This window comes from Myxine glutinosa, chromosome 4 (assembly GCF_964187855.1).
Source record: "Myxine glutinosa chromosome 4, kmMyxGlut1.1, whole genome shotgun sequence".
In the NCBI taxonomy this organism is placed as follows: Eukaryota; Metazoa; Chordata; class Myxini; order Myxiniformes; family Myxinidae; genus Myxine; species Myxine glutinosa.
This window is the reverse complement of record NC_136264.1, coordinates 157,811,648-157,833,489: the sequence shown is the minus strand read 5'-3', so window position 1 is coordinate 157,833,489 and position 21,842 is coordinate 157,811,648. Positions and strand designations below refer to the sequence as shown.

General features: G+C 44.2%; 1 protein-coding gene across 9 annotated transcripts in view; it reads left to right on the top strand.

The window, feature by feature from the left end:
- The window catches only part of LOC137413597 (LIM domain-binding protein 3), a 135,470-nt gene that overhangs the window by 108,400 nt on the left and 5,228 nt on the right, over positions 1-21,842 (top strand). For all 9 annotated transcript variants that reach the window (XM_068099024.2, XM_078776656.1, XM_068099028.2 and 6 more), the window contains 4 exons: positions 1,121-1,283; positions 9,979-10,159; positions 19,066-19,186; positions 19,474-19,589. In XM_068099024.2, coding sequence (XP_067955125.2) covers positions 1,121-1,283; positions 9,979-10,159; positions 19,066-19,186; positions 19,474-19,589 — 581 coding nt within the window. The remainder of the gene's footprint in view (positions 1-1,120; positions 1,284-9,978; positions 10,160-19,065; positions 19,187-19,473; positions 19,590-21,842) is intronic.

Below are 21,842 nucleotides of genomic sequence, written 5' to 3'. Positions count from 1 at the left end.
ATTTGTTTTAACACAAAAGCCTTTAAAACCACTGAAAATACATCCTGTCGAGGGTTTGCAATCTCTGATTGCTCTTTTTCTTGTTTTTTTTTCTGTATATGGTGCCGAGGCTCATGGAGCAGCTCATGGAGGACCGACAGCACATTCATCTTTTGATAAGACCATCTCACAGATATTACAATCACTACACAGATATGCAATCACTGTTCCCTGATCCTAAAACAGGAACTGTCATACATTGGACATCATGCATGCGGAAAACGAAAGTCTGAGAAATCTGCCATGCTGGTTAAGTTTGAGGGAAGAAGAGGAAAAGGCAGACCTTGCATGCACTGGATGGATGGGGTAAATTCTGCAACCAAACTGTCTCTGCCAGAGCTTCAGCAAGGGATGTTTGGAGAAATCTGAACATGAATGCCACCAGAAGTCCGACACGTCTTATCGACTAACAGAATTTTTGTGACTAATTTAAAAGCAATTTTCACAATACAATTGGACATGACAGTGCCACATGAAGTCCATGTTCATGTTCACCTCGTAGGACGTCAAACATACAACACTTTGAATTTATGAGTAGGATGAGTGCAGGAGGTTTTTGAGCAAAATGGACAGTGACAGGACCAGGAGTCGGTTTTGGAGTAAATGAGAGTAACGTTCAGATTTTAAGTAAGGCAGAAGTCTTTCATTCAGAGAGTAGTAAATGCATGGAATGGTCTCCCTGGAAAGGCAGTGGCAACAGAAACAGTTGGTAGATGTAAATTTGAGTTGGACAGGTACATATAAGCATTGGAGATAGTTGTACATGGATGTTGGCAGGACTTGCAGGTAGCTGAGGTATGGATGGGTGATTCTGACGTCTTTGAGAAGGTCTTGTCAAAAGGTGAATGTGTTGTTGGTGTTTGTTCATTCCTCATCCTACAACTGCATTCATCGCCACTCCATCCCCACAGGAATTTTATTTACAGAATATTGTACAAAGTACATGAGGTACCAAGTGTACTTTTTATGACATGGCAACGAATTGACACCAAACAAGAATCCACGATAATGTAAGTTAATCGCACAAAGTTTTTGCAATACAGCTCCAAGCCTAATAAAAGTGTTCTTTTGTTGGTGTTAGTTGTACAGGCCCCAAGTTTTAGCCGAGTGACGGATGAGCCCCGAATTGTCCAGCGATCTTCACCATCGTCTTCCAGGAAAGAAGGGGGGCTCCTTCAGCAAGTGGAGCACGTGCCGGCTGGGATCCGCACCCCTCTTTGTGGTCACTGTGGCTCTGTGATCCGGTAAGTGGCTGACGATTGGATATCTTGGCGGTGACTTCCACGTTGCTATATGGAACTTTGCCTTTTTCCTGGACAATCCTTTCATTTGCAGTCATTTATTTTTTACTTTTTAGGATACAATCTTTTTCAGTAATTGGATTGATCTACATAATATTCCGTTTTGTTGTGGTGAGCATTGAGGTGGGGTTTCGTGGTTGGCTCAAGTACAATTCGATTTTTGTTTCAAAGAGGTGATGTGGTATTGAAGAGAGTTATACACTGTGTCCGTCCAGCCCGCCTCGGTAACGCTCTGACAAGCCCCAAGGGGCCTGTGTTGCTCCAGGATTTAAAAATGGCAACCTGCTTTTTTTTTTTTCCATCTACCTTGCATTTCAGCCAAGCTCACCCCTTTCCCCTCGCCTAGACCTTTTACAGTACACCGCTGTTCACGTTTACTCACAGAGCTCTATTGTTAAAGTGTAGCGATTTGTTGAATGACTAATGGCCCTTCAGAAAGGGCTGCAATGCATGCGCCCACCTTGTGCACGCCCCCTCCACACTGGAACAGGCCGCGGCTGTTTGGCAAGGCCTCACGTCTTGCCGCTGTGACAAAGCCAGCCTTATGCAGCCTGGTTTTGGCGGAGCGCTCGAAACTGGAATTCTACGAGGAGCCCACGTTCTCCTCACCTCGCTTAATTTGCTGTCCTCTTGGAGTCGTCTTGGGGGAAACTTTTTGCGTAGAAACCACTATGTGCATCAGGCTGTGTCGTGGTCATGACCAGAACATTTTCTGCTGCGGTCATGTTTGGCTGCACCACATTGCATTTTGCTGTAAACTCCCAACTGCAATGACAGTGCTATTAGTACGTCAGGCCGTAGGTTGGAACATGTGCACATTGTTTAACGGATGAGGATATACCAGGCCTTTGTGTCACAACACAGGGAAAAGAAAAAGTTGTGTTTTTTGAGTCAATAATTACTGCTTTGAGAGCCTTCCAAAAGGTGGGGGAGGAGGGGAGCTCAGGGTGAAGGGAAAAGTGAAAAGTGGAGACAAAGGTGTTTGGTTGGGGTTGGGAGGGAGAGGGGGGAGAGGGGAGAGGAAAAAAATAATTATATATATATATATATATGTACAAATATATTTTATTTATTTATTTATTTATTCATATTGAGCACATGAATGAAGGATATTGTCGACCTAAAAGAGTTGGATTTTAAAAAAGCTTTACTATTGGTTCCTCTACTGAAGTTAGCCTGGTGTTGGCTTAGCGGTTAGGGTGCCGGCTTGGGATCCGAGGATCCTGGGTTCGAATCCCAGTCGATCGCTGAATTAACACCAGGGGGGTTGATTCAGCCTGTCATCCTTCCAAGGTCGACAAATTGAGTACCAGTTCACTGGTAATTTCCTGTGTGTCGCAAGAGGCGACTAACAGGGTTGGCGGCAGGAAGGGCATCCGGCCATAAAACATTGCTTCAAAAAGGGGACCACGGCGCCCAAAAAAAGGCCAGCCCCTGCTCTGCGGGGAAAAATGGCCTCCAAAGGTGGATCCTCTACTGAAGCTATCTTTACGTAAACCTCATAAAGGTAAGGCAATTTTGCCAACCAATCATGTATGTGATGATGAAGGCAAATCAAACGGTTTTTCATGCATTGCGCAGCCAATGACACAATAATCACAATGACCAGGTTTGGGAACACCGTCTTTCTCCTAATGCACATGTTCAATGGGCTACCCATTCCGCAACCCCACACTCTCCCTTCTCTTGCCTTTCCTGGCCAAAAGGAATTTTTTTTCTTTAAGGAATTCTAATCCTGACCATAACACTAACGTCTGGCCAAAACATTGACTCTTAGAAAACAGTGAAGTGAGCAAACATCCATAACTTCACTGGAACCAAATGGTCGTCGCCGAGTAGCTGGTAATGTTTGAGCGAAGCCAAGGGATTTTGCGGTTGTGTTCAGCCATGCCCTTACGGTGATCTGTCGGTTGACGGCTAAGTGTTTCCATTGCGCACAAGTGTTGTGGAAACAGCACCTTCATGTTCTTCCAAACTCTTCAATCTTCCAAGTCCAGCCCCCCTTTTGAACCCCTTATTATTTCTTCAACTTCACTTCGGCTTTTCATAAACCTCCCCGACCCTGTCAATAACTTTTGCTTTGCCACTCTGCATTTGTTTTTGCTTCTTTGCAATTAATGTTCTTCTTTGTGTGATGTTTTCATTTTGTTCCTTTCTGTTTTCTTTTCTCCATGTTAAACCAAGGAGGAATTACAGCTCTGTACTGTTTATTGAAACTTTGTGATTGGCTTCGTTTATTCATCATTTTCAATGAGAAAACAGGTTAATATTCTCACCATATACTTTCAGCACCGTTTTGAAGGTTTCTTTTTCTGAACTTTTTCTTCGCATCAAGGTGATAGGAAAGCAAGATTTAATGAAACATTCATAAGATATAGTCATAATCTACTGTTTGAGCATTATTTCACTAGCGATTATAAGGCTGGGCAGACAAGAGAGAAGCACACTCACCTCTGACTGGGTAAACACACTGGTGTGTGTGTGTGTGTGTGTGTGTGTGTGTGTGTGTGTGTGTGTGTGTATCCGTGAGTGTGTGTTTTTGTGTGTGTCCCCCTGTGTGTGTGTGTCCCTGTGTGTGTGTCCCTGTGTGTGTGTCCCCCTGTGTGTGTGTGTGTGTGTGTGTGTGTGTGTGTCCCTGTGTATCCCTGTGTGTATGTGTGTGTGTATGTGTGTGTGTGTGTGTGTCCCTGTGTGTGTATTCGTGTGTGTGTGTGTGTCCCTGTGTGTGTGTGTGTGTCCCTGTTTGTGTCCCTGTGTGTGTGTGTCCCTGTGTGTGTCCCTGTGTGTGTGTGTCCCTGTGTGTGTGTGTGTGTCCGTGTGTGTGTGTGTGTGTCTCTGAGTGTGTCCCTGTGTGTGTGTGTGTGTCCCTGAGTGTGTCCCTGTGTGTGTGTGTGTGGTTCTGTGTTTGTGTGTGTGTGTGTGTGTGTGTGTGTGTGTGTGTGTCTGTGTGTGTGTGTGTGTGTGTGTGTGTCCCTGTGTGTGTCCCTGTGTGTGTGTGTCCCTGTGTGTGTGTGTGTGTCCCTGTGTGTGTGTGTGTGTGTGTGTGTGTGTGTGTGTGTGTGTATCCCTGTGTGTGTGTTTGTGTGTGTATCCCTGTGTGTGTGTGTGTGTGTGTGTGTGTGTGTGTGTGTCTGTGTGAGTGTGTCTGTGTGTGTGTACTGGTGCCCCGGTTGAGAATAGGTACACCATATCCCTGCGTGTCGTAAGAGGCGACTAAAAGGGTTGGCGTCAGGAAGGGCATCCGGCCATAAAAAAAAACATTGCCTCAAAAAGAGAACCATGACAATTACAACTACGTATGGGCAGGGTACAGCCCGAAGTACCCCGTGGGGGACCCCACTCCCTCTCGTCAAAACTCAAGGTGGGGAACCCGATCGAAGCAAGGCTGGAAATCACTCCATTTTATGACGACGAAACGTCTGATGCCCGACGTGAAGATCGGTTTCTGAGGTTTGGGACATGGAATGTAGGGACAATGACAGGGAGATCAGGAGAAGTGGTGGAAGTATTGGTCAGAAGAAGAGTGGACATATGTTGTGTGCAGGAGACGATATGGAAGGGAAGTGGTGTGAGAATGGTGAAGGGTAGGCAGGGACAGAAATACAAGTTTGTGTGGCAAGGGTGCCTGGAGAGCGTGAATGGTGTTGGTGTCCTGTTTTCTGAGGAGTTTGTAGACAGTGTGGTGAGTGTGACTATGGTGAGTGATAGGTTGATGATGGTGAAGATGATGATTGGAAAGCTCTTGGTGAACGTAATCTCGGGATATGCTCCGCAGGTTGGTCGGAGCGATGAAGAGAAGGACAAGTTCTGGTGTGCGATAGAGAAGCTGATGGAAAACGTGAAAGATGAGGAAGTTGTTGTGGTAGGAGGAGACCTAAATGGACATGTGGGAAGGAGTATGGACGGTTTTGAGGGAGTTCATGGGGGTTACGGATATGGTGTGAGAAATGGAGAAGGTGAAAGGATTTTGGAATTTGCTGATGGAGCTGATTTGTTGATTTGTAATACTCAGTTCCAGAAAGAGGATAATAAGCTTGTTACATACACGTCAGGTGGGTCGACGACAACCGTTGACTACCTGCTGGTGCGTAGGCGAGATAGGGGGCACCTCCGGGACACAAAGGCGATCCCGGGGGAGGAGGCTGTTTCACAGCACCACTTGGTTGTCTGTGACGTAAGGGTGAAATGTGCGAGGAGAGCTCGGGGGGTGAAGTACCAACCGAGAATGAAGGTGTGGAGGTTGAAAGAGGTGACAGTGAGGGAGGCATTAAAAGAGAGGCTGAGTATGGTAGACTGGCAGAGGATGATGTGGTTGAGCTTGAAAGTGGTTGGATGTCAATGAAAGATAGTCTGTTGGGAGCCGTTGGTGAGGTATGTGGATGGACAAAAGGACCACCGAGGCACTCGGAAACATGGTGGTGGGATGATGAAGTTGGAAAGAAGATTGACGAGGAGAGGAAGAAGTTCAAGGAGTTGCAGAAGGCGAAGGGTATGGGGGCAGAAAAGGCAGAGCTTGAAAGTTATAAGGCAGCCAAGAAGGCTGCAAAGAAAGAGGTAGCAAAGGCGCAGGAGGCATGCAGGAAAATGTTCGGAGAACGCTTGGATTTGGTAGAGGGTCAGAGAGCGGTATTCAGGATTGCAAAGCAGATAGCGAAAGAGAGGTGTGATGTGATGGGGGTGAGTTGCTTGAAGGATGAAGTGGGACAAATCGTTGTGGACCCAGATGGAATTAAAGGAAGATGGAAGAGATATATGGAAATACTGTTGAATGCAGAGAATGAATGGGATGGCAACATAGAGAGTAACCCAGTTTTAGGACCGGCAGAGAAGATAACCGAGAAGGAAGTTGAGGAAGCGATAAAAGCAATGAAGAGTAGGAAAGCGGGAGGGCCGACGGGAGTTGTGGGAGATATGTTGAAGGCAGCGGGAAATTGGGGGTGTGAAGAGAATGACAGAGATCTGCAATCTGGTGGTGAAAGAAGGCCGCATTCCAGTGGATTGGGAACTGAGTACCCTCGTCCCTCCATACAAGGGGAAAGGTGACCCTCTGGACTGTGGCTCGTATCGAGCGATAAAGTTATTGGAGCATGGAATGAAGTTATTGGAAAGGGTGTTGGAGAGGAGGATAAGGAAGAAGGTGAAGATCGACGAAATACAGTTTGGATTTATGCCAGGAAGAGGAACGACAGACGCGCTTTTTATTGTGAGGCAGTTGCAGAAGAAGTACATGGAGAAGAGGAAGAAGTTGTTTCTTGGGTTTGTTGATCTGTAGAAAGCATTCGATAGGTTTCCATGTGAAGTAGTGACATGGGCATTGAGGAAGTTAGGAGTGGAGGAATGGTTGATCATAGTAGTGATGGCAATGTACAAAAGAGCGCGCACAGCTGTAAGGACGAAGGACGGGAACAGTGGTGAGTTTGAGGTGAAGGTGGGAGTGCATCAGGGGTCGGTACCAAGTCCACTACTATTTGTGGCTGTGATGGAGGTGATGGCCTGGAACGTAAAGGAGGGTTTGCCGTGGGAGTTTTTGTATGCAGATGATCTGGTGTTGATTGCAGAAAGTATGGATGGACTGAAGGAGAAGATGAACAAGTGGAAGGAATGTATGGAGACAAAAAGTCTGAAGGTGAATATCGCAAAAACGAAGGTGATGGCAAGTGGTAAAGCATGTGGTGAGGTGGAAAGAACTGGGAAGTGGTCGTGTGCTGTGTGTAGGAGGGGTGTCGGAGTGAATTCCATTCAATGTACAAAGTGCGCTGAGTGGGTTCATCAAAAATGTAGTGGTTTGAAAGGGCCATTAATCAGTGTGGCAGCTACATTCAAGTGTAAGGTGTGCACAGAGGGAGCTGCAGATGGAGGAAATGTTGAGTTGGATCTTGGAGACGGCGTGAAGCTGGAAGGTGTGAAAACATTTTGTTACCTAGGAGACATGCTGAATGGAGAAGGTGGATCAGACTCGTCAACGGTTGCTCGAGTGAGATGTGCATGGAAGAAGTTTCGGGAACTGAGTGGTGTGCTGACGAGGAGGGGAGTGTCGTTGAAGCTGAAGGGAAAGGTGTATGCTGCATGTGTGAGAAGTGTTATGATTTATGGGAGCGAGACATGGGTAATGAACGTAGAGCAGCAATGAAGGCTGGAAAGGGTGGAAATGTGAATGGTTCGGTGGATGTGTGGAGTTTCGTTGAGAGAGAGGAAGACGAATGATGAATTGTGAAAGATGATGGGAATAGAGCCTGTGATGGATGCTGTGAAGAGAAACAGTTTGAGATGGTTTGGCCATGTGTTGAGGAAGGATGAAACTGACTGGTTGAGAAGAGTGATGGAAATGAATGTAGAAGGAAGTAGAGGATGGGGAAGACCGAGAAAGACTTGGCTAAAGATGGTCGAAGAAGAAATGCGGGCAAGGGGGTTAACAAGGCAAGATGCAGAAAATAGGGCAAAATGGTGAAGATTGTCATGGGGACTGCAAGGCTAACCCCCGCGCAGGGAAAATGGCCTTAAAATGCCTGTTGTTTTTGTTGTTTCTATCAAGTAGAAAGGCCAGAGAGATGTTTGGCGCTGTAGATGTGCTCCTCCTCTGTGACCACACCTGTAGACAAGGTCTGTGTTTCAAAATGGACCTGAACCCCTGATGACTCCCAACTGCTTCGACATTTGAAATCTCACCTGCCTGGCCACTTGTTCACTGATGACGAGGAACTGACAGAAGCAAAAGAGATGTGACTGTAGGAGCAATCAGAGCACTTGTACTGTATTTTACTTACCCAGACAGTTGGATGAAATCAAGAGGAGCTTGAATGTTTGTAATTGTTAACCACTGGGGGAAGTAAGGAGAGGTGGACATTTCGGGTGTAAACCATTCATCGGAGCAAATGCTCTTTTTTGCACACCTCAATGAACGTCCTATTGATTTCATCCATTGTTCTACCTGTACACCGATGCAGATAAACACTAGCCTTCACCAGCAAGATGGTCAATATATCACAAACAGGAAATTTTTCAAGTGTACATCCATTATCGATGCTTGTAAAGTCTACAGATTTGAGAAATTTATGAGGTTTTAACTTTCGAAGTTAAATTTGGAACCTTATTCGTTGACGTGTCGAAAAAATGAAAATTAAATGAAAATAGCTAATTTGTGTGTATTTTTTTCCTTATTGTCCATTCCTGCATAATTTACTTTGGAGTACTTTACTGGTTTGTGTGGAGCTTCTCAAGGTATCTTCCCCTTTGGCTGTAGAAATAATAGTAGTGTATCTGTGACCATGCCTGTCTGGTTTCATACTCCCTCTGTCACTGTTTCACGGATCTTCACCAAATTTCATAGACGTAATTAACAATGTCTTACAATTATGCTTACGGCATCTAAGTTTACTTCGAACTTTTATTCCGTTCAGCCCAATCAAAAGTAGACTTTTCTCAAAACGTTCGCCATGCCCAATGATGTCACAGCAATCTCGTAGTTTGTTCATCAAGCTCAAATGTCACAGAATTGTTGTTGTTTTTATATTGCCATCCTATCCTATAAAATGCATTTCCATCCTACTATCCATCCTTGACAGGTATATCTGCTAATTATACAATATTTTAATGGGCATCTCTGTCATTGCTTGACGTGGTCCTAATCCAAGCTGGGCCTATCCAAACTCATCCTACTGACCTACTCACTGGCAATCTTAACCAGAAGTTTAGGTTCTATAATGGAATCAAATTATTGGAATGAATCATATTGGTTCTTGAAATCCACCAAGAGGGTATGGAATATTGAAGCTGAAAGTATATAAATAAACTCGCTACAATGAATTATCAATTTCTTTATATTTTTTTGTATACAGAATCGAGGCTCGTGTAAGAGCTAACACATTGAACATGAAAACATGCACAGACACATAAAACATACAATGAAGGGAGTGGAAGACAAGAGGGGGAGAGAAGGAAGTACACAAGCACAACAACAGAAGAGAACAGTTATGTTGGTAGATCTGTGGAAGGGGGAGGCCTGGGGTAGGAGGGATGTGTTTACATGGTATAAAGCAAACGAACACTTCTAGGAATTTCAGGAAAGAAGTTGGAGATTTAAAGAGGTGGATTTGGGATGTTTTAACGGGGGTAGAAGAGATCAAGGTTTTGGATGGGGGAAGATAAGAGATGGTGGTGAACAGCTGTTTTAAAGACCTGGATGGAGGAGTAGCATTGAAGAGAGTGAGAGAGTGAGGGAGTTTGTTCCAGAGGCGGGAGGAGTGAAGGTGAGCGGAGAGTCTTGATTTTGGCAGTTTCACCATAAGAGGGTTTCTGGCAGATCTTGTGCGTCCTGCAGGAATATTTGGGGGACAGAGCACATACAGAACATGGGGAGCAAGGCCGGAGAGGAGTTGGTAGAAGACAGAAAGGCCACCAACCTGCCTGCGGTGAGAGCACCCTAGTAAACACCCGAGAATCAGCTTCATTGCTGGCGATTCCAATGATTCTGAATGTTTTGGTTTCAACCACTTGAAGCTGAGCTCGGTGTGAGGCGAGAGCACCAGCCCAGAGGGGAGAGCAGTATTCCATTGAGCTGCGGATGAAAGCTTTGTATGTGGTGAGGAGCTCAGAGCTACTTAGTTATCCCTTTTAATTGTTTTGGCCTCTCTTTGGACAGAGGCCCTTTTTTGATTGCAGAAGGCCGCTCGTGGCACAAGGACGAGTTTTGCTGCTGCCGCTGTAAACAGTCCCTTGCTGAAACAGGCTACGTACCCGAAAGTGAAAAAATCTACTGCCAGGGCTGCTACGCACAACTGTTTGCTCCAGCCTGCTCCAAGTGCAAAGAGAAGATCGTTGGGGTATGCTTTGAGACTGGGACTGTACCATGGGTTTTCGGAGAAGATAAAATGTGGGGGAAAATGAGGATTTACCTCTGAATAATAAATCTTCGACAGGTATGTGGGAGTTAAAAAAATTTGTTGAAGAGTAAAAAAATCTGTTGGTGCATATTTTGCATTATCAGTTTCCTGGGCATCCATACATTAGCCTTTAGATTTTCAATGGATTATCGGTTCCCTTGGTTATGTAAATTTTCAGACCAGCATACAAAAGAAGCTCCTCCGAACTTTGACCGACAAACTTTTGTGATTGCACAGAAATCTTGTGGATGATGTATGAGAGTGAGATGATGTTTGTACAAAATTGCTAATGGCCACCGGTAGCTCGATACTAATTTTGTAATTCATGATTATCCCAAACTCTGTTAGATAAGCAGGAAATTGAGCCATATATATTTATTATGGGTGCAAAGTTTGACCCACTCTGGCCTCCGCACCCCATTTTCCCCTTTATGCACCCTGTGCATCCCAGTCTGAACCGATCTCTCTCCCATATTCCCACTTCAGAATAAACAGATGGCTCCACTATATCGCAAAGTTAGTGCTCTTTCTCAAGTGATCAATGCTCGGTTTATGGAGATTCTTCAATAATTCAAAAATTTTAATCATACATTAGTTTGCACTGACGTTTCACCCTTAATGAAGGATTTGAGCCAGTGATTCGTTTTAAAAGAAAAACAAACAAATTGGCAATATGGGTGATACTTCAGAAGAAAACACTTCTGTAATCAATCCAATGTTATTGTAGAAACCTTTGCTTGTTCGTTCCTTAACCCAAACAGACCAATCTTGTACCATAGTTCCACTCGGTAAAAGATTGGTCTGATTCGCACTTGGGTTAATCGAGCAATTAAGATTTGCCCAGTACGCAAACTCCCCAATAAAGTCCTGACCATTATAGTCAGGTTCATTATGTTCAGATTTATAATTTCGTTCTTTTTTTGTGGAGATTAGCAAACCTATACATTTTTGGAAAGCTTATAGCACCAGGAATCCGAAAAACCATGTTTCCATTTGCGCAAATTTTTCTTTGGCGGCCATATTGGATTTTCAAAATGGCCACCATCGGAAACCTATTTTTCGCGATATCTCAACATCCGAACCACCTAGAGTGCTGATTCCAACACCTATACCCACATTTTTGGGGATGAGGAATCACATGAAGCCATCTAAAATAATCTACACCTACCCTGGGATACCAGGTGGCAGCCTACAGCGGATTTTCAAGATGGCCACTTTCAGGAAACATGTTTTTTTCTGAATATGTATACCACATTGAGTGATGTTTCGCCTCAGTACAGTCATAGTCATAAATGGGATCATTTCAACATGTTCAGTTCATGTACATGGAAAGTCATTATATCAGACCTAATAGTTCATTTAAAATAAACCTCATGAAGCTCACAATTACTTACCTGTTGTCGTTTTATATATTTGCAGGTCTTGAGAGAAGATGAGTGAAGTTACGACTCAGCCCACACAGTGGCAGCACTGCATAATTTGTCAAACCGCTTCAGCAAAATATGGAACGCTTGTCCAGCAGCCCAAACCGGACTCGTTTGAACACTTGCTACAAACCCTTAATGATAGAGCAGCCTACCATGATGGAAAATATGTTAAAATTCACAGTCGCTTAAAGGATGAAACAAGTGAAAGTCTGCAATTCAATAATGCAGTTTGGCATCGTATCTGTTATTCAAATGCAACCAACAAAGAGAAGGTACAACGTGCCAAAGACCGCCATCAATATCACATTTCAGCCGGCTCCTACACAGAGAAAAAACGTGGACAAAAGCGAAAAAGCACAGAACTGGACGAACCATCAACTTCCACCACCAGTCCGTTTACACGTTCTGCAACAGCTCCATTCATTAAGGAACATTGCTTTTTCTGCCAGGAAGATAACGAGCAAAAATTGTACACATTGAGAACAGAAAACGGTGGGAAAGCATTACACGATGCTGTGGAGCTGTCTGGAAATCTCACCCTGCAAACTAGGTTAAACACATCCATCTCACCCACTGATGCACATGCAATCGATGTTCAATACCACAAGTCATGTTGGACAACAAATGTATTCCATGTGTTACGTACCAAGGATAACAAGGGAACAACAGAGAGAGGTCATCCGTTTCAAACATCATGTTTGATTGAGTTGATTAGCCTTGTCGACTGTCAAACTCAGAATAAACAATACTTATCCATGGCACATATTGAAACAACATACATCAACTTGCTTGGTGGCACAGATGCATTGGCGCACCACTTCCCTGCATATAGTAGACACTGGCTCAAGGAGAGAATTCTTCTAGAACTACCACACGTAACGTCTGTTAGGCAAAAGGACAGGAGAAAACCTTCTGTTCTTTACTCCCCAGATGCATGCGAATCCGATATGGTTCAGTCTGCCATGATAGAAAGTGAAGTAGACGATCTGAATATTATCTATAAAGCAGCAAAGGCATTGCGCAGAATTATCAAGAACTTCCACCAACAGGAAAACTCATCCGATGCTATACAGGTCACTAGCAGCACAGATGATGTTCCAGCCTCACTCCAAGCAATGATCAGATGGGTTATGGTGGGGCCAACAGAAACACTAGAAACTGAAAAACGAACCACTCACGTTAACAGAGAAGTACTCACTGTTAGTCAGATGCTATTGGGTGGATTCAAATCTGACAAGCAAGTGAACTATAGGCCCAAAACTGATTCCGCGACCTTCCGATCAACCAAATCACAAGAAACTCCACAGTCTCTAGGATTAGCCTTGGCAGTTCACCATGACACAAGAAACAAGAAACTCCTGGAAAGTCTCTGCTCTCAAGGTTACTGTGTCTCGTACAGTCGTGTTATGCACCTCGAAACAGCCCTAGCAAATGCCATTGTGGAAAACACCCTGAAGTTCCAAGGACTTTATGTTCCTCCATTTTTGAAGAAGGGAACTTTTGTGTTTTTTGCAGCTGATAACACAGACTTTGCTGAAGACAGCGTGGATGGCAAAGGGACAACCCATGGAACAATCATTGCTGTTTATCAAAAACGTGACACTCAAGGAGAAACATTGGCGCCACAACTGAGCATAGCTGACACTACCAGTTTGTCAGTGACCCCGTACCAGGTTCCTATGCTTCATTGTGACAAGCCGGTGCCGAAAACCATAAAGAGAACAGACACATTCCACATCAGCAAGGATGGTATATCACCAGCGTATCACCTTACACATCTAGGATGGTTGGTTGCTTCTATGATCACCAGAATGCAGAAATCAAACAGCACATATATACCTGGTTGGGCAGGATACCACTCATTGCTGTCGGGTAGTCACAGTTTGACACAAGTCGGAGTCTTACCCCTTCTACCTGAAGTAGCACACGAGTGGTCGACTCTTCTGACCGTCATCTCTCAGACAACTCAGCTAAAGAACTTAGTTGTTGGTACAAGCCACCCTACAGTCATTTCCTGGGATATGGCCCTCTATGAAAAGGTGATAAGGCTGCTGGATGCAAGGCCAGACCTGAAAGGTACCGTTGTACCTCGGCTTGGCGAGCTGCATGTGGTCATGGCTGCTTTGAGAGCCCTGGGTACTTCCATTGAGAACTCAGGTATTGATGACGCGTGGATAGAGGCCGACCTCTACGGACCTTCAACAACAAGGCAGATCCTGAGATGTTCGCATTACAAACGCACTCTCCGTGCTCATATTTATTCATATATAGCACTTTATGAAATGGCGCTGGACCTGTTCTTCAAAGATTATCCACAGTTGAAAGCCGTTTGCTCAGATATGTCAGAAGAAATAGACGAGGCATGTTCAGAAAAGGACAAGTTCACCAAAGCCACAAGTGTGAAAGAAGCCAACACAAAACTGTTGAATGTCATCACTACAGCTGATGTTGTGAACATATTCAAGACTTGGGAAACAGAACAATCCAAAAAAGCCATGTTCAAGTCCTTGATGAATTACCTGCATCGAGTGGAGACAATTCTGTTCTTTGTGGAAGCTTCTCGGGACGCAGATCTCAAACTCCACCTCGAATCTGGTGAGGCACTCAGCAAGCTATTTTTCTCCATGGATCGTATCAAATACAAACGTCTTTGGCCGCGATACATAGCAGATATGTATGACCTGAGGAAGACGCATCCGGCCACATACAGGGAACTCGAGAATGGAAATATCTCAGTAACGAAATCTAGCATCCCCTTTGTATCAATCGGTGCAGACCACGCTTGTGAACAGGAAAACAGAGCAATGAAGGTTCATTCTGGACTTCCAGGCATCTCCAATAATGCCAATGCAAGGCAGAGATTCTTTATGGCCTCTCCAGAATTGTCACGGCTGACCAGAGAATTCAAAGATCAGTTCGACACCAAAACAGACAAAGTGACAGAACACCACGAACTTAGTCCGAGGGCAGTGAATCTGAACAATACAGCGGTTGAAAAGATCAAGGCTGCTATCATGAGTCATGGCAATCCATTTACCACAGAAGGAAATAGCATATACAACTTGATCACACATGCCTATGTCCCAGAGGAGCACACGTCACAAATCCTGAATATCGACAACATTGGTCAACACTTGTACGAAGAGTATGTTGACGAAAGAATCAACGGAACAGTCAGCTTATTTGCACCCGTGAAAAAAGAAAACAACACGATGTACTTGTCTGGTGTGAAGAAGACCAAGATCATGCTCAGGGACAAGTCAGTCGACTTGAAGGAAACAAAAGACTTGTATGGAAGGCTGATGATATTGACAAAATCAAGCCGTGATGTTGACCAGAAAGACGCAATAGGCAACTACGAATTCACCCTTACACCTCGCGCCTTGTTCGCACCAAACGGTGACCTGCTTCCTTGCCTTGACAAGTCAAAGTTAATCCATCTCCTTGTGAAACATGGAGACAGCTCCGGGTGACTTAGCTCCGACCTCAAGTCCTCAAGCTCAAGTCCATAACTCTGCAGCTATGAAAATAGCAGTAGTCGACGCCATGGTTCTTGTACAGAAATTGTCGACAAAACCAGCTGCAACAGTAACCGTTGAAGATCTCAGTGTCAGCTTTAATACCAGATTGATGTCACTGACAAGACATTTTGACGAAGTTATCCTCGTGTTTGATACTTACAAGGCCGATTCGTTGAAGCAAAGCACAAGACAAAAAAGACGAGGGGGGCACAATCCAGTCCAGTACCAAGTGAAGGACAATACCAAGATCCAACACATCACCATGAAGCGGTTCTTGTCACACGATCAGACAAAGTCAGATTTGGCAGAATATCTGGCTGAGAAAACGTTGGAGTACAACAGAGATGCCTCCAAGCTGATAATTATATGTGCAGCAGGAAAGGCCAAGAGTAACAAAGGCGTGCATTTTGAAGACAATAATCATGAGGAGGCAGACACTCTGATGATTCACCAAGCAGTGCTGGCAACTCGCCGCAATCCCAACGCAGAACAGCTTACCTTCTTCTCTCCTGATACGGATGTCCTGGTCTTGGTCATAGCTAACTATGATGTTCTGCTCAAAAACACTGCTGTCTCCCTTGTGTCGGGCCTTGTGCAAGTACAACCAATCTGGAACAATCTTGGCGTCGAAAAGGCCAAGGCATTGCCAGCATTCCACACATTCACAGGAGCAGACAATACTGGACGGTTTTCGCGAATAGGCAAAACAACATGGTTTGAAGCTTTCGTCAGAGCCGATAGTGACGTGATACAGGCCATGAGAATGCTCGGTGATGCTGCAGATGTGACCGCAGATCAGATGTCCAACTTGGCAAGATTTGTATGTGCAGTGTACGTACCAAAGGGAATATGTATCAACAGCATTCCGGAGTTGCGCTGGTACCTCTTCTGTAAACACATGACTGAAAGTCACAAGTTACCTCCAACGCTAGGGGCTCTAAATCAGCATGTTGATCGTGTACATCTTCAGGCAAGGGTATGGGCTCAGGCTACTATCGCACATCAAGTGTTCCTGGATCCACAGCAACATGGCTACTTCAAGGACAACGATGGGGAATTGAAACCACTAATGACAGATGTACCACCAGCACCGAAAGCAATACTTGAGATGGTCAGATGTCAGTGCAAAGGAGACTGCTCATCGAGACGCTGTTCGTGCCGTGCCAATGACTTGGCATGCACAGACTTGTGTTTGTGCAGCTCCGAATGTGAAAACGACGATGACTGTCAACCTGTTCTCTGCTCTGACGACAGTGATTAGGACATTTGAAAACCTATGAGGACAAAATGTTGATGAATGTTGACAAAGATAAAATTTCATCAATGGGAAATATTCTATGTTCAAATAAAAGTAATTATTACATGTATAATTATGGATTGTATAGCCTCATCTCTATATACTTACCTCTTGAATACATAAATCACCTGTTTAGGATATATGAGGGATGTGGTTTCATAATTATGATCCGTGTGCCACAATGTAGCGAAACATCACTCAATGTGGTATACATATTCAGAAAAAAACATGTTTCCTGAAAGTGGCCATCTTGAAAATCCGCTGTAGGCTGCCACCTGGTATCCCAGGGTAGGTGTAGATTATTTTAGATGGCTTCATGTGATTCCTCATCCCCAAAAATGTGGGTATAGGTGTTGGAATCAGCACTCTAGGTGGTTCGGATGTTGAGATATCGCGAAAAATAGGTTTCCGATGGTGGCCATTTTGAAAATCCAATATGGCCGCCAAAGAAAAATTTGCGCAAATGGAAACATGGTTTTTCGGATTCCTGGTGCTATCAGCTTTCCAAAAATGTATAGTTTTGCTAATCTCCACAAAAAAAGAACGAAATTACATAACAAACCTGACTATTAGGACGATCCTCCTTGATAATGGATATCCCGAGCAAGTTATTAACAGATACTTGCACAATTTCCTTAGTCGGTCAAATGCCAAAACAGTTGGACCTGATAGATGTCAGGTGTACCTGCGTTTACCCTGGAAAGGAAAAGTGTCTCAACGGTTCAAGAACCAAATTAAACTGGAACGGAACTCAGTAGAGAGCATACCTCCGCCAGGTGAACAGTTTACGTTTTGTATACCAGAGTAGACCAGAAAATCACAATACAGAATGACATTTCATCGAAATTATCCGTCCACAACTTTTTGAGATATCCTGCTACGTATCGTTTTTGGCCCTATCTCCCAATGGTGAAGAATCACTTTAAAAAATTCTACTAGCCGGATCCAGATCCGGATCTTCACCAAAATTGAATCGATTATTTCTTGTCAGACACCCAACCTGTCCACCAAGTTTCGTTCTAATCCATCGACAACTTTTTGATATATCCTGCTATGTATCGTTTTTAGCCCGATCTCCCAATGGTGAAGAATCACTTAAAAATTAAATAATAGTCAAATCCGAATCCATATTCAGATCTTCACCAAAATCGAAATGAATCGTCCTTGTCAGAAACCCAACATCTCCACCAAGTTTCGTTCAAATCTGTCCACAACTTTTTGAGATATCCTACTACGTATCGTTTTGGGCCCGATCTCCCAATGGTGAAGAATCACCTAAAAAATTTTAGTCGCCGGATCCGAATCCTGATCTTTACCAAAATCTTATCATTTCGTGCTTTTCACATACGCGACATCTCTGCCAAATTCCGTCCAAATCCGTCCACAAATTTTTGAGATATCTTGTTCACAAATGGACAGACAGACAAACAGACAGACAGGGGTGAAAACATAACCTCCATCCACCTTTGGTGGTGGAGGTAACAAACGGCGTACAATTCCTACTATGCTGTTCAACCACCAGTAATTTTCACCACTCGTAGCTTGCTTCCGTCAGCCCGTAAGGATGTGTTGCTCACCATTCAAACCAGCAATGTTGTTTATGAGTACATGTGCCGATGTGGAGCTCGGTACGTGGGCCGTTCATCTCTGCGATTGATGGATCTCATTAAACAGCACGTCCGACAACATTTACCAACTGGACAAAGACAACCACGACAAACATGGAGGAATGTTGAAAGTGCGGCTGCTGTTCCCTGTGCTTCCGCAATTGGATCTCATCTTTTGAGTAATCCTCAGTATGCAGATCAATACAATGAAAGTTGGTTCCGAACCCTGAGCAAGGCACGCAGTGTTTCACACCTCCGCATAATGGCGACAACATTTATCAAGTCTAATGACCCTATACTCTGTCGACAAAAGGAATTTGTGCATACATTGTGTCCTGGTTTGACCATTCTAACTCCGTGAATCAACAACGGCGAATCGTCGACGGATGATCCATCCTATTGGTTACTCGTTACCGACTCTAACAACCAATGAGCACTGAGTTTCTTACCTTGTTGTCTACAAAACGTGATTTTGGTTACTGTTTCATCCTGTGCGCATTTCTTTCCCTGATGAAGGCGAACCGAAAAGCTTAGGAATGTCTCTTTTATTGTTTAAATGTATTTTAAAGTTCTGTACCACTAAACGTTTATGTATGTATGTGTGTGTGTGTGTGTGTGTGTGTGTGTGTGTGTGTGTGTGTGTGTGTGTGTGTGTGTGTGTGTGTGTGTGTGTTCATTGTGTTGCATTTATAAGTTGTCTACTCCAGCTTAAATGTGCATTATTTTGCAGGTATGTGAAAACGCAAAAGCACAAGCTTGCGAAAGCATTCCCCTTACATTTGAACCGTTCAAGCGAAAAGGAAAATCAATGCACTTGTTTGAACTGCAAAATAGAGATCAATTAAAGCGGTTTAACCTAAGGCCGATTAACCTCTTTTGCAAATGTGAAAAGGGCTTTGGAGAATACAAACAAGAATAACCTTATACTTGTGCATCGACGGAGCCATTATGCTCGTCTGAAAACTCTGTCTCACACAATCATGGCTTTCCACAGGAAGTGACATACGCACTCAAGCAAGCGTTCCACTCTCAATGCTTCTTGTGTGCCGCTTGTGGCACACCCATCGGCAAATCAACATTTCATATGGAAGATGGAGAGCCATACTGCGATAAAGGTTTGCCAATTATAAAAGGACATTCAAACACTACAACTACTACTACTACTACTACTTTATTACCTTATTTCGTGTTCCTGGTTGGGACATGTCTATTTCCTCCTTTATTTCCTGTTTTGTAATTACTCCCTAATTTTATTTTATCAACTTTTCCATCTCCTCACTGATTGAATTATCTTCTTTGTTTTTATTGTTTTGATTCTTGCTTTGTTTCAACTGATGTACTGAAGATTTGTTTTTACTTCCAGAGTTTTTCCATGTTCTTGTTTTTATCTTTATTTTTCCAGATTTTTACTCGCTTTTCAGCACAAAGTGTCTTGGATGTGATTTCCCTGTTGAAGCCGGTGACCGATTTATCGAAGCTCTGGGGTCCACTTGGCACGATACCTGCTTTATGTGCACTGTAAGTACCGTACATTTCTAACACACCTGTGTACACCTTGTTTCCCCTGCCTGCCATGTGCACCTATATATTGCCGAGCTGAGGATTCTGAAATGGAAACCAATTTCGAGTGAATGCAGACGCTGAAAGTTAACCTCAACACCCCGGGGACTGTTGCATCTATTTACCTACTCTCTGTGCCTCCCAAGCCACGCTCTTTGGCCACTCCCACTCCACCCACACTCGCCGGCACACACCTGCACTTCACCCTCTCAGTAACTTTTCCTCCAAATTCCCTAATAGTAAAACAACACTCAAATTTGAAGAGACAGTTCTGTCATCACAGATTTATTCACATAAGTTCCTGATGCTACTCGAGGCATTGGGTGTTTAACAGACGCGCTTCGCTCACAGGATGTGGGGGACTCTTCCGCGTTTCTCCCTGGCTGCTTTATTTTCCATCGTGACGAGCCAAACTCTGCCTCGGTGACGGGATTGCTGTTTGTGTCCATCACTCATTGCCCATGTTCTATGCTAACCCCTCCTAACCTGCTGGAATACATCCAACTGTGCATTCTTCTCCATAACAAATTAACATGTGTCTGGTGCTGTACCAACAACCGAACAATGACAACTCAATATACCTCCCTTTCTGCTAACATGGACCAACTAATATCCACCCATTGCGACTCTATTTCTCATATGTTGCGTTTTCATTTGCCACCATACCAGTTGGCTCGGAGTCAGCACTGCAACAACGAGTTGTGGCACTGCAGCCAAAACCTTCTGCGATTGCATGACTCTGAACCAATTCCCATTTCAGATCTCTTTTAATGGTACAATGGCCTGCCATCTGCTCGCTCGCAAAAGGATTGGTCTTCAACTCCTCTGCATCGATGTTGACACCGCCTGTGAAATGTTTTATGAAGGCTTACTACTTATTATTCACAGGTTTATTCCATCTCATCTGAAGCTATCATGTCTATCCTCAAGGCTCTGGTACACTGAATCATATTGCGAGAACCTTGCCAAGGCCTGACCAAGGACAAACTGACGTATTTCCCCAAGGGTCATAACAAATGTGTTTCTAGCCTCAGACGAGCCAGAAAACATAATCTGGCAAACCTTAAAGGAAAGATTTCCAACTTCTCTCCTTTTTATTTTCAAAATCATGGAGGCGCACCTTGTCTAGTCCGTCTGTCAAGCATGCTCTCCCTCCTCCCTCAACTCAAATGACATAACTGCTGACTTCACCCGATATAAGGCTTAAACTTAGTGTATGCCTCTATACCCTCAGTGACACGCCCAGATGGCATCAGTGCCCGTGTTCTCACATGCTGTTTGAAGAGGTTTCAGCAATGCATTTCATTTCTGACTGTAGAAGAATAGAAAGCAGCACTACTAACCTCTATAATACTTCATCGGCATTTCCTTTTGGCCAAATTCTGAGATTGACTCCTCAAGCTGGTGCTGAAGTCCATACAAGCAGTTGTTGTGGTCTAGCAGGCAGTCTGCAGTTGTCGACAGTTATTGAATATCCTGCACGGTGGTTATAAAGTGTCATGGCATTGGATGCAATGTTCCAGACCAGCATAACTCGCTATAAAAGGTGATCGCTGCTTCAGTCTGAAGACCAGATCTACATATTATGACACCAAACTATGGTATTTTGATGCCCTTTTTGCCTATATTTCCCACATGTCTCTCATTATTTCCTTTTCTATTAAACAACTCTTTCCCAACCAACTTTGCACTTTTTCTTCCCTCCTTCAAAACTCCCATACATTGCTTTCCCTCTGTTGTACCTCTCACTCTTTGTTTTCCCTACTTTCTTTCTTTGATCTTCCTGCCAACTTCTGAGCATATTTTTGGCCCCCGTCGCACAGCGGAGCGAAAGGGGGACTATGGTTTTCCCCTCCGTCCGTGTGTCCATCCGTCCGTGCGTGCGTGCGGGCGTGCGTGCGTAAGCGAAGGACCGCATTCGAATTAGGTGTGTGGGTGCAACCCACGTCGAAATCCAAGATGGCCGCCGCTATGTATGTCTGATGCCACGTATGTCTGAACCTTGTGAGATGAATATCTTGAAAATAAGCGAAGTACCAACTTCTAATCTGGTGTGTGGGTGTATCTAGGCATAAGGAAGAACGCTATTGAAAATTGGGTCGCCACCTCAAAATCCAAGATGGCCGCCGCCATGTATGTCTGAACCTTGTGAGATGAATATCTTGAAAAATAAGCGAAGTACCAACTTCTAATTTGGTGTGTGGGTGTATC